The sequence below is a fragment of the Pseudorca crassidens genome, chromosome 4, assembly GCF_039906515.1.
Source record: "Pseudorca crassidens isolate mPseCra1 chromosome 4, mPseCra1.hap1, whole genome shotgun sequence".
NCBI lineage: Eukaryota > Metazoa > Chordata > Mammalia > Artiodactyla > Delphinidae > Pseudorca > Pseudorca crassidens.
The window spans coordinates 30,166,975-30,181,264 of NC_090299.1; the positions used below are offsets into that span (position 1 = coordinate 30,166,975).

General features: G+C 38.5%; 1 protein-coding gene across 1 annotated transcript in view; it reads right to left on the reverse strand.

Annotated features, from left to right (window-relative positions):
* Positions 1–1,606: 1,606 nt before the first annotated feature.
* Positions 1,607–14,290, reverse strand: part of MCUB (mitochondrial calcium uniporter dominant negative subunit beta) — a 90,640-nt gene continuing 77,956 nt past the window's right edge. Inside the window, 5 exon segments of the mRNA XM_067735340.1 lie at positions 1,607–1,780; positions 1,782–1,819; positions 2,724–2,840; positions 3,445–3,648; positions 5,515–5,675. Of these exon segments, the coding sequence (XP_067591441.1) occupies positions 1,747–1,780; positions 1,782–1,819; positions 2,724–2,840; positions 3,445–3,648; positions 5,515–5,675 (554 nt within the window). The 3' untranslated portion in view covers positions 1,607–1,746.

Sequence of the window (14,290 nt, forward strand, 5' to 3'; positions counted from 1 at the left end):
TGTCTCTGCTGCAGTCAACCCTGCTGCTATAGTGTGAGAACAGCCACAGTCAGTGCATCAGTGGGCATAGCTGTGTTCCAATAAAACTTTATATACAAAAACAGGCTCTTGTCTACCCCTTTTTCCCAGGTTTTCCTTTAGACAGTTTGAGAATTCAGAAGCCATCCTTTCTACTTTCCTAGTCTCAGCTTTTCCCCAGCACTATACATGAAATTTCCACAGACCTTAAACCTGTCTCTCTTGGGTACCTCATAGGAGCCAGGTATTCTTGGGATGGATGCATCAGTGAATAAAGCAAACACCACTCCGTGTTCTTTCATTATATTGACAGTCTTGTCTTGCTGGGAATAGAGTTTCTCAAACGCAGAACATGTCCTAAGAATTTGTCATAATACTTAACCTGGTGAAATTCATTATAAAGACATTAGTGCATATTCTTAGCTTGTTAATAAAACACACTAATATACTGCTAATTCAGCATCTCCAGGTTTCGGAGATACTGATACAAACCAGCAGGTGATCACAGTGTGTTGCTCTACTTAAGGTGTAGGAAGTTTGAATCTGATTAGGTTGAAAGATATACCCTGAAAACACTGGTATTTTTTTAAGCAAATCTCTTAATATCAGGGTGTCATCATTACCCTTTCTGTCCCATAGTCAAACATGTAAAAGGTGACATCCTGGATGTTGGATTAAATACCATTAGTTGTACATTTATAAAGATTTATGATCTACTATGAGTAGATGCTTAAATCTTTTCTAGGGATTTCCCTGGTGGCGCAGTGGTTGGGAGTCCGCCTGCCAATGCAGGGGACACGGGTTCGATCCCTGGTCCGGGGAAGATCCCACATGCCGCGGAGCAACTAAGCCCGTGCACCACAACTACTGAGCCTGCTGCGCTCTAGAGCCCGTGAGCCACAACTACTGAAGCCTGTGCACTTAGAGCCCATGCTCCGCAACAAGGGAAGCCACCACAATGAGAAGCCCGCGCACCGCAATGAAGAGTAGTCCCCGCTCACCCCAACTAGAGGAAGCCCGCGCACAGCAATGAAGACCCAACGCAGCCAAAAATAAATAAATTAATTAATTAAAAAAAATCTTTTCTAGCTGTGTGCACTTGGGCAAATTAACCTCTCTGAACCTGTTTCCTTATTATTAAATTGGGATTAAAAACAGCTACCTCCTAGGATTATAGGATTACAAATAATATATATGTGAAGTGCCCAGAACAGTACGTGACAACAAATGATAAACAGTATCTAAGTAAATATTAGTTACGATGAAACATTTCAAATGACATTTTATAATAATCTTAAGTATATTTAATGATAAAAATCTTGCAACTACTGTGAATTTAAAAAGCAATTAATGACCAGATGATTCTAAATGAAGCCTAAGAATCAAAGTGGAGCCAAGAACACTGACCGTTTCACCTCCGCACGGGAATGACACAGGACAGGCTGACAAAGCTTCTTAAATGCTGAACTGTAATAGTAGCAGCTTTGATTCTGACGGACGCCTCCAAGCTCCTTCCAGCAGTAAACCTCAACAAGCCGTGAGAATCCACAAACTGAAAATCTCAAATGAGAACATCAAAGAATACCTGTGTTTTGCAAGCATTTTTTTTTTTATTAACAAGAGATTGAAACAGTCAAATTCAAATGAACTATGGGACAAAAGTTCCAGTTGCTAAGTTGCAAAATGAACACATAATGGAAAAATTCACTGACATTTAAAAATGTAAGGTTACTTCTTTTCATCGAATTCCTCTACTTGCATCGCAGATAGAGTGGCGCACCTGTCTCAGGGCTTCAGTAGCCTGTCCGTGGGAAGAAGAGGCACTGATCAGAGAAGACCACGAACGTATCAGATTACTGTTCACAAGGAATTCTATACCTTTAACGTCTCCTTAGGTCAATATATAGATCTAAACTATGAGTGGAAACTGCCTACAATATTTCAATTTATGTGGATCCTTTTGTAAAAGGTGAGTTTAGAGTTTCTCGTTCATCCTTATAGTTCTTGTAATGTTAGTTTCCCCCTTTACAGTGGTTTTTGCCGTTATAAAAAATCAAACAAAAAAACCCACTACTCTGACCTATCAGTTTCCCTTTTTTCCCTCAACTTTATTACCTTAAAAAAAAAAAAAAAAACTTTACAGTTTGCTACTCTAAATCTTCAATGCCCAGTGCTATAAACTAGTTGAAAGAACATTCCTTAGCCTTCACGGATTGGATCATTTAAATGCAAAAGTATCCACTAAATTAAAAAAAAAAAAAAAAAGATCATTATATTTTTCCTAAGTAATGATTATATGGAATTTAAACATATTTTTTAAAGGCTCTTTATCTCCAAGTTTGGGACTACAAATTCTTGTTATATCCTTCCTTTTTTTAAATTTCAGGGATGGGTAGTTTAGAAGTTACGGGTAACAAAAGATAGGATGATTACTGGCTATTAAATGATCATGCATTGAGCAGTAGAAGGTATTTCTACCAAAACTTTTTTCTTATAAAATTACTAAGAAAAATTTAAAAAGCTAATGAGCCCACTGGGAGGCCAGAGGTAAAAGCTGCCTAGGAAACAGATTATATGGAAGAGCCCCAGAGCACCAGGACCAAGATTTAACCCACGAGGATGAGCCACCGATTGTATTTCCCTGACACTGAATTCTGGCTCCCAAACAAGACCAGCTATAAGATGTGGTATTTGCAATAAGGTACCTTAGCAAGATCTTCTTTTAACTTGTTGTACTGCACCACATCAAAATGCTGTTGCTTTGATTTCTTGTGGAAGAAGTGAAGAAACTGCCTACTCTTAACAGCTGAGTAAGTATAATCCTGAAAAAAAAAAAAGACAAAAAACCAGAACCGAACATGCTTTAAATGAACATAATACCTCTGCAAGAAACGTGCCTTAGCAACAACAAAGCAAAGGAAGGCAGATGAGTAAAATACGTGCCGTGGCCATCAGAGCAAGCAGAAGGCAACACAAGTAACACATTTAGTCTCATTTGAGATCAGCTGCTCCTTTCAAAAGCAAGCAAGCTGGGCAGAGAAATCACACATACAGGGAAAGAAAAGAGAAACAGGAAAATGCAGATTCTTGGCAAAATAATCGCGAGATAAGCTAAAGTTACTGGGTGGTTTGCAATACAAATTCAATTTTATTTATAAACAGGATACAGAGTACACAAATTTGATGTGTTTATCTCAACGGAGGAATTTGTTAAGTTGTACTATTTATTTCTCTATAGAGGTTATACACAGTTTCTCTAGGGTATATACAAATCTCCATCCTCTGGCAAACAACAAAATTCAACAGCTGATAAAAACCCAGATGGCAGTAATTCAATAGCTAAAAAGGTTTTATTGCTCATGACTTGGATAAGAAATTTTTTATAAAAGATGTTATAACTTACCATTTTCTTAACAAACTACTCACCTGTCGAGTGACTAAAAAGTATGCAAAAAAGACCATGGAATTTGAAAATGTGATGAAGTATGTAACTGGCTCCATGATATCCCAGGAGTACACCCACCAAGTGAGCCAGGCCATTGCCCCACCCTGAATGGACAGCAATGCTAATCCAGCCCACAGAAGTCCGTTGGTTTTGACTTCTGAGTGAGCTTCAATTCTCGCTTTCATCTGAGGGGAAAAAAAGCGACTGTTAGTTCAGTTTACAGTGCACCAACTTAAAAAAAAAAAAAGCAGAAAAGGAAGAAAAGTAAAGTAATGCACATCTGTATTACTTTAAAGAGGTCTGATTTATGAAAAAATAGAATGTATAAAACATATACATTCATGAGTGATCACTTATTTCCAAATCAGTTCATTAATAAACCATTTTTTAAATTATAAAGGCAATACCTGCCCATGGAAAAAAATTTAAATAGTATAGAAGGGTATACAATGAAAAATTCAGAAGTCATCCTCTGAAACCTAACTAAAAATTACATGTCTATTTTCTTTGACTCAGCAATTTCACTTCTGGGAATTCATCCTACAGGTACACTTGCACATGTGATTCATCATAGGTTCATTCTTAAAAGTAAAAGACCATAAATTATCCAATTTTTCATCAAGGTATCATGCAGCTATGGTGAGAAGGCTCTCTATGTACCAATACGGAGATCTTTCCAGGATCTACTGTTAGTGAAAAAAGGTGAGAAAAGTGTATAACAGCATATACTGTTTCCTAGAAAAGGGAACAATAATATATTTGCATTTGTTTGCGCATAGATAAAGAAAATCTGAAATGATTCACAGGTTCAGGGATATGGTACTGGGAGGACAGTAGGAGGAAAACTTTCCATTGGCCACCTTTTTAGGTTTTCAAATCTTAACACAAGTAAATATCACCAACTTTTTAAAAAGTAAAGAAAAAATTAAAATGTACCATCCAACAAATAAAAATGTCCCTTTCTCTGGCATCCCCTAAGTATTCTTAGAGGTAATCACTATCAAAAGTTTCTTTTAGGGACTTCCCTGGAGGTCCAGGGGTAAAGAATTAGCCTTCCAATGCAGGGGATGCAGGTTTGATCCCAGGTCGGGGAATTTAGATCCCACATGTTGTGGGCCAACTAAGCACATGCACCACCAACTACTGAGCCCACCTCAACTAGAGAGCACGCACGCCACAACTACAGAGCCCAAGTGCTCTGAAGCCCACGTGCCTCAATGAAGACCCGACACAGCCCTCCGCAAAAAAAGTTTCTCTTAACAACAAGGTCCTACTGTATATAGCACAGGGATCTATATTCAATACCCTGTGATAAACCATAATGGAAAAGAATATAAAAAAGAATGTGTGTATATGTATGTATAACTAAATCACTGCTGTACAGAATTTAACACAACTATACTTTCATAAAACAACAACAACAAAAGTTTCTTCTACCTCTAGAAACTTTTTATTCTTACACAAAGATACACATACACCTACCCATTTTTAAAAATCACAAGTGGGATCAGAGGTTTAAAAAATGCATTTTTCGCTTAAATTAAAACAGACTCCTGCCCCTCCTCCCCAGAAAAGTTTTTTTTTTTTTTCCTCCACCACTGATTAACTTCAGATGTTAGGAAGCCACTGCTAACTTTCCAGCTGCAATTCTGCTGAGCAGAGTGGGAGCCGTGGGCCTATTCTCTGAAAAACAAACAGTGGTAGTGCTCCAGCTAGTGCATCCCAGCTCCTCTTATACTCAGTTACCAAGATACTATGGCCAATCCATGGAAAGGACGCACAGCACAGAGTTTAAGACAGCAGCCTGGAGTCAGACCACCAGAGTTCAAGTTCTGGCTCTAATACGTATTAGCTTATATACCTTTGCTGCCTTAGTTTCCTCAACTGAAGAAGGAGGACGGTAACAATACCAAACTCAGAGGCTCGTTGTGAGGATTAAAGGAGAAGATAAGCCTATGTAAAGCATTCAGAAAAACACTCAAATGGAGCAATAATACCAATAAATATTGGGTATTATTTACAAACAGACTCAACAGGTGACGCTTCCGAACCTGTTCGAGGGGCTGCAGCTGTCCCTTCAGGTGGTCAATTTTCTCCAGCAGATGGTGCTCTCTCTTTTTCTGAAACTCTTCTAAATGCAAGGCTATGAACAGTCTGTGAACCAAGGATTTCATGTTTTCCATCTCAGTAGTGTGCTCACTACTCAGTTTTTCTGAGAAAAGAAGACACAAGGGAAACATAAGGCAGTTAACACATCTTTTCCTCCAGGGTTTGTAAGTCTAGGGAACCAAATCTGAGTTCCCCCGTCTGGCCACTTGGACGCTCCCCACTCCTCCGGGAGGGGGGGGGGCATTTGGTACCGGCCTTTATTCCTGTCTCAGGTGATTCCACTCATCTCTCTCTGGAATAATAAATAACCAGACAGTAGGTTTAAAATTCATTATGTTTTTGTCTTTTTTCTTTTGTAATATGACTAGTACTCTTTCTTTTTTAAAAAAAGGAAGAATAATACAGGAAAAGGAAGTATCCATCTACCAGAACCCAGGTGAATACCTCACCTGAGTTTGTAACATTAGTTACAGGTTCACTTTTATACCTGTGTTAACCTAAGATCCTTCTTCACCCTCAACTATCTATCCAAAATCATTTTAGGATCCCCTGGGGAGGGAAACTGGTGTACAAACATGTAAACGAAAGTATAATATACATTTGAAAAGTCATTCAAGTGTAAGTTCTTTTCAACAAGGTATAGATCTGAAGGGAGGTTCATACTGACGAAAGGGAATCGGTTTCTGAGCTTTTAACACAGAGTTCTTTTGATTCTGAATTTCTCTCATACTACCACTTCAGTGGATCTATAGATCTACATAAAACTGTGCTATAGTGATGCCTTTCTGAGGGTTATAACTGTTCCCCACCACTGTAAGAGAATTTGAGATAGGGGGACAAAGTGAGGGGAGAGAAGACAGACCTTCCTGCCAGACAGCAGAAGCAACTGCAGATACGGGAGATTTATGATCCTAGTGTCAGTATTATCCCAGCAGCTTTCCAGTCTGTGACAGCACTCAACCAGTCTGTTACAGACTGAAGTTAATTTTCCTCTATCTCCACCCACTTCTTCAAGACTTTATTGTGGTCTTTAATCCCTTCCACATTCTAGGCTAAAACTCCACAAAGAGGTAGAAACGAGAAGTTCCCTTTTAGCCTTTTGAGATTTGTAGAACAGTCAGAGCCCTTTTGCTGTGATGGAAAAAATGGACGGATACATAAAAGGTCTACATACAGAAAAACGGCAGAGATGGGGCACGATTTTGTCCAAAGCTGGGGAACGTAACAAAGATAAAGAAAGCCAGACACTAGTTCAAGTGGTAAGGATAGATGCTATTCAGTAACTGTTGTACTAGGGAAGGGGATCTGGCATGAACTGAACTCAGCTTCTATTTGTGCAGAGGTGGAGGGGCGTTTTCAGGGAGCGAGGAGAACATCAAGGGGCTTAAGCAGAGTCAGGGAAGTGGAAATTTACAAAAAGTGGGAATGGAAGTTGCTTAATGTGACCAGGCCATTTGGGTCTGTTAACTGGCGCTTGTCCAGAAAAGGAAGATCAAATAGAACAATGAGGTGCCCTGAAAATGTTTATCTCCACTTATTCCCTCAAATGCTAACTGGGAAGTAGAAGACCTCGCAGAGTGCTGGGAACTCACTGGACATGAAATTTCTATCTCAACATGGATTTTCATTTTTCTCAATTTCTTCCATCCTTCTGTCTTTGGGGTTAAATACTGTCCTGATTTTTAAAAAGAATCAAGAATAGAAGAATGTTCATAATTGTTGAAATGATGGATTTGTTTTAATTTCTCTATACTTAATTTGTGTTTGAAAATTTAAAAAAATATTTTTCCTCAAGGGATCTTCAGAGTAATTGCTGATATCAGTGCTGGAGCACGAGATCAGCCTGGATCGTCTAGTTATACCAGAAAGTAAGAAAATGCTTAAAATAAAAACGGGGGCAAGTCATAAGGACATGGGAGCCAATGATCTTCAAATTGATATGGTTAGCAGGAGCCCCTTAAGCTGGCTCCTCTGTCCTTGTGACTTACTCCCATTTTTTGTTAGTATTTCCTTATTTTTTCTTTTGTTGAAGTATAGTTGACTTACAATATTATATTAGTTTCAGGTGTACAGCATAGTAATTGAGTATTTTTACATATTACACTCCATTAAGTTATTACAAAATAATGGCTATAATTTCCTGTGCTGTATAATATCTCCTTGTTGTTATTTTATAGTTTGTATCTCTTAATCCCCTACCCCTATCTTGCCCCTCCCCAGCTGGTAACCACTGGCTTGTTTTCTATACCTCTGAGTCTGTTTCTGTTTTGCTATATACCTTCATTTTATTTTTTAGATTCTACATATAAGTGATATCATACAGTATTTGTTTTTGTCTGACTAAGCATAATATTTTCTAGGTCCATCCAGCTTGCTGCAAATGGCAGAATTTCATTCTTTTTTATGGCTGAGTAATATTCGTGTGTGTGTGTGTGTGTGTGTGCGTGTGTGTGTGTACATACCACATCTTCTTAAGCCAATCGTCTGTTGATGGACACTTGGGTTAACTACTGTAAACAGTGTTGCTATGAACACTGGGGTGCATGTATCTTTTCAAATTAGTGTTCTCATTTTTTTCTATATGCATACCAGGAGTGGAATTGCTGGATCATATGGTAGTCCTATTTCTAGTTTTTCTGAGGAACCTCCACACTGTTTTCCATACTGGCTGCACTGATTTACATTCCCACCAACAGTGTACAAGGGTTTCCTTTTCTCCACATCCTCTCCAACATTTGTTATTTGTAGACGTTTCGATGATAGCCATTCTAACAGTTGTGAGGTGATATCTCATTGTTCTGATTTGCATTTCTCTAATAATTAGCGATGCTGAACATCTTTTCACGGGTCTGTTAGCTATCTGTATGTCTTCTTTGGAAAAATGTCTATTCAGGTCTTCCGCCCAGTTTCCATTTGCATGAAATATCTTTTTCCATCCCCTTGTTTTCAGTTTGTGTATGTCTTTAGCTCTGAAGTGAGTCTCTTGTAGGCAGCATACAGAAGGTTCTTGTTTTTTTATCCAATCAGCTGCCCCTATGTCTTTTGAGTGGAGCATTTAGTCCACTGACATTTAAAGTAATTACTGATAGGTATGTACTTAGTGCCGTTTTATTAACTTTTTCTAGTTGTTTTCGTAGTTCTTCTGTTTCATTTTCTGTACCTAAATCACCTCCCCCCACCTCTCCCCATCCCCTTGGCATCTACTGATGATTCCTGTCTGAATTTGGCTGCAGTAGAATGATTTTTCAACTACAACAGCCCTCCCATATTTACCAGTCAGAACCTGGCATTCCAACTAAAAACATGAACCTTCCCTTATCTACTGATTTATTTATCTCACCATCTATTTATGAAGGCATAGACTCAGTATTACCTTATCCTAACCCCGATAGTCCACAACCACAGCTTACTGAGAACAGAAACCTCTGGAGCCAATACTGATAGGAACACTAAACTATAATGGTTGAACTGCTGAAGGCTCAGTGCTGACTAGTTTGAGAAATAAAAACAGTCACACATTCATGAGTTTTACCTCCAGGAGTCCCACCAGGTTCTCACAGTGAAGGTCAGAGATCAGAGAAAAATACTTCCCTGCTTCCAGCAGAGAAAGGAGAAAAGTAACCATTTTGAAACAGTCCTGAGCATTACTTTCTCCATGCCAAGGAAATTACAGTTGACCCTCAAACAATATGGGGGATAGGGGCACCAACCCCACATGCCGTCAAAAATCCACGTATAACTTTATAGTTGGCCCTGTGTATCCATGATTCCATGGACTACACCAACTGTGGACCACTTAGTACTGCAGTGTTTACTGAAACAAATGTGCATGTAAAGTGGACCCACGCAGTTCAAACCTATGTTGTTCAAGGGTCAACTGTACTTTACCAGAACCTAGTCTGGCCTGGAGAAAGGGCAATTAGCCAACTCCAGGCCCCTCTAGCCTTCCTGTCTCATATAGGGGAGGGAAAAAATGGCTAAGAAACTCTTCTGAAGGTTACAGCACAGTAATCCTGGCCCAATAAAAACCTTGAGATTTAATCATAAAATTATAGAATGCTTCTCCCCCCCCCCCCCCCCCCCCCCGCCAACACCTTAACACCACATCAACAGGGCTCTAGCTCTGTGCAAGACAAAGACTCTTTTCAAGAAAGAATTTCTAGGGAAACTCAAATACAACAGGGTAGAGAAACAGGGACACTAGAAAAAACTGAAGCCTCTGATACCTACAGCTATAGCAAACAGTAAAGAGCTGAGCTCCTGGTCAGATACACATAAAACCTCACACTAAAGACCTACTTGCTTCAGTTTCTATTTTTAATAATATCATGTCTAGCTTTCAACAAAAAATTACAAGGCAAGAAAAAAACAATCTAAAGAAACAAAGCAAGCATCAGAATCATAATCTGATACGGCAGAGATTTTGGAATTTTCAGACCAGGAAATTAAGACAAATATGATTGACACGGTAAGGGCTGTGATGGAAAAAGTTGACAACATGCAAGAACAGATGAGTAATGTAAACAGAGAGATGAACATTGTAACAAAGAATCAAAAAGAATTTCCAGAAATCAAAAACACTTTAATAGAAAGGAAGAATGCCTTTGACAGACTCACCAGTAAACTAGACACGGAGGGGGAAAGAACCAGTGAGGCTGATCATGGTGATACCCACATCCAAAGACAGAGGAGAAGCTGCAATGAGACGGGAGGAGAGGTGCAATCACAGTAAAATCAAATCCCATAACTGCTGGGTGGGTGACGCACAGACTGGAGAACACTTATACCACAGAAGTCCACCCACTGGAGTGAAGGTTCTGAGCCCCACGTCAGGCTTCCCAACCTGGGGGTCAGGCAATGGGGGGAGGATTCCTAGAGAATCAGACTTTGAAGGCTAGCAGGATTTGATTGCAGGACTTTGACAGGACTGTGGAAAACAAAGACTCCACTCTTGGAGTCCACGGCTGCAGAACAGAATAAAGAAAAAAGAATGAAAAGAAATGAAGACAGCCTAAGAGAACTCTGGGACAGCACTGAACGCAATAACATTCAAATTATAGAGGTCCCAGAAGGAGAAGAGAGAGAGAAACGACCCGAGAAAATACCTGAAGAGATTATAGTTGAAAACTGCCCTAACATGGGAAAGGAAATAGTCACCCAAGTCCAGGAAGTGCAGAAAGTCCCATACAGGATAAACCCAAGGAGAAACATGCCGAGACACACAGTAATCAAATTGGCAAAAATTAAAGACAAAAAAAAAATTCTTGAAAGCAGCAAGGGAAAAAAGACAACATACAAGGGAACTCCTAAAAGGTTAACAGCTGATTTCTCAGCAGAAACTCTACAAGCCAGAAGGGAGTGGCATGACATATTTAAAGTGATGAAAGGGGAGAACCTACAACCAAGATTACTCTACCCGGCAAGGATCTCATTCAGATTCAATGGAGAAATCAAAAGCTTTACAGACAAGCAAAAGCTAAGAGAATTCAGCACCACAAAACCAGCACTACAACAAATGCTAAAGGAATTTCTCTAAGTGGGAAACACAAGAGAAGGACCTACAAGACAAACCCAAAACAATTAAGAAAATGGTCATAGGAACATACATATCAATAATTACCTAAAACATGAATGGATTAAATGCTCCAACCAAAAGACACAGGCTCACTGAATACATACAAAAACAAGACCCATACATAGACTGTCTACAACAGACCCACTTCAGACCGAGGGACACATACAGACTGAAAGTGAGGGGATGGAAAAAGACATTCCATGCAAATGGAAATCTAAAGAAAGCTGGAGTAGCAATACTCATATCGGATAAAATGGACTTTAAAATAAGGAATGTTACAAGAGACAAAGAAGGTCACTACATAATGATCAAGGGATCAATCCAAGAAGAAGATATAACAATTGTAAATATATATGCACCCAACACAGGAGCACCTCAATACATAAGGTAACTGCTAACAGCTATAAAAGAGGATATCGAAAGTAACACAAAAATAGTGGGGGACTTTAACACCTCACTTACACCAATGGGCAGATCATCCAAACAGAAAATTAATAAGGAAACACAAGCTTCAAATGACACAATAGACCAGATAGATTTAATTGAGATTTATAGGACATTCCATCCAGAAACAGCAGATTACACTTTCTTCTCAAGTGCGCATGGAACATTCTCCAGGAGAGATCACACCTTGGGTCACAAATCAAGCCTCAGTAAATTTAAGAAAACTGAAATCGTATAAGGCATCTTTTCTGACCACAACACTATGAGATTAGAAATCAATTACAGGGAAAAAAACATAAAAGCACAAACACATGGAGGCTAAACAATACGTTACTAAATAACCAAGAAATCACTGAATAAATCAAAGAGGAAATCAAAAAATACCTAGAGACAAATGACAATGAAAACATGATGATCCAAAACCTGTGGGATGCAGCAAAAGCAGTACTAAGAGGGAAGTTTATAGCTATAGAAGCCTACCTCAAGAAACAAGAAACATCTCAAATAAACAACCTAACTTTAGACCTAAAGGAACTAGAGAAAGAAGAACAAACAAAACCCAAAGTTAGCAGAAGGAAAGAAATCATAAATATCAGAGTAGAAATAAATGAAATAGAAACAAAGAAGACAATAGCAAAGATCAATAAAACTAAAAGCTGGTTCTTTAAGAAGATAAACAAAATTGATAAACCTTTAGCCAGACTCATCAAGAAAAAGAGGGAGAGGACTCAAATCAATAAAATTAGAAATGAAAAAGAAGTTACAACAGACACCACAGAAATACAAAGAATCCTAAGAGACAAGGAACTCTGTGCCAATAAAATGGACAATCTGGAAGAAATGGACAAATTCTTAGAAAGGTATAACCTTCCAAGAATGAACCAGGAAGAAATAGAAAATAAGAACAGACCAATCACAAGTAATGAAATTGAATCTGTGATTAAAAGTCTTCCAGCAAACAAAAGTCCAGGACCAGATGGCTTCACAGGTGAATTCTATCAAACATTTAGAGAAAAGCTAACACCCATTCTTCTCAAACTCTTCCAAAATATGGCAGAGGGAGGAACACTCCCAAACTCATTCTATGAGACCACCATCACCCTGATACCAAAACCAGACAAAGATACTACAAAAAAAGATAATTACAGACCAATATCACTGATGAATATAGATGCAAAAATCCTCAACAAAATAGTAGCAAACAGAATCCAACAACACATTAAAAGGATCACACACCATGATCAAGTGGGATTTATCCCAGGGATGCAAGGATTCTTCAGTATATGCAAATCAATCAATGTGATACACCATATTAACAAATTGAAGAATAAAAACCATATGATCATCTCAACAGATGCAGAAAAAGCTTTCGACACAATTCAACACCCATTTATGATAAAAACTCTTCAGAAAGTGGGCAGACAGGGAACCTACCTCAACATAATAAAGGCCATATATGACAAACCCACAGCAAACATCATTCTCAATGGTGAAAAACTGAAAGCATTTCCTCTAAGATCAGGAACAAGACAAGGATGTCCACTCTCACCACTATTATTCAACATAGTTTTGGAAGTCCTAGCCATGGCAATCAGAGAAGAAAAAGAAATAAAAGGAATACAAATTGGAAGAGAAGAAGTAAAACTGTCACTGTCTGCAGATGACATTGTACTATACGTAGAGAATACTAAAGATGCCACCAGAAAACGACTAGAGCTAATCAATGAATCTGGTAAAGTTGCGGGATATAAAATTAATGCACAGAAATCTCTTGCATTCCTATACACTAATGATGAAAAATCTGAAAGAGAAATTAAGGAAACACTCCCATTTACCACTGCAACAAAAAGAATAAAATACTTAGGAATAAACCTACCTAGGGAGACAAAAGACCTGTACGCAGAAAACTTTAAGACACTGATGAAAGAAATTAAAGATGATACCAACAGATGGAGAGATATACCATGTTCTTGGATTGGAAGAATCAACATTGTGAAAATGACTATACTACCCAAAGCAATCTACAGATTCAATGCAATCCCTATCAAATTACCAATGGCATTTTTTTTACAGAACTAGAACAAAAAATCTTAAAATTTCTATGGAGACACAAAAGACCCCGAATAGCCAAAGCAGTCTTGAGGGAAAAAAACGGAGCTGGAGGAATCAGAGTTCCTGACTTCAGTCTATACTACAAAGCTACAGTAATCAAGACAATATGGTACTGGCACAAAAACAGAAATACAGATCAATGGAACAAGATAGAAAGCCCACACATAAACCCACACATCTATGGTCAACTAATCTATGACAAAGGAGGCAAGGATATACAATGGAGAAAAGACAGTCTCTTCAATAAGTCGTGCTGCGAAAACTGAACAGCTACATGTAAAAGAATGAAATTAGAACTCTCCCTAACACCATACGCAAAAATAAGCTCAAAATGGATTACAGACCTACATGTAAGATACGACACTATAAAACTCTCAGAGGAAAACATAGGAAGAACACTCTGACATAAATCACAGCAAGATCTTTTTTGATCCACCTCCTAGAGTAACAGAAATAAAAACAAAAATAAACAAATGGGACCTAATGAAACTTAGAAGCTTTTGCAAAGCAAAGGAAATTACAAACAAGACGAAAAGGCAACCCACAGAATGGGAGAAAATATTTGCAAACGAATCAACAGACAAAGG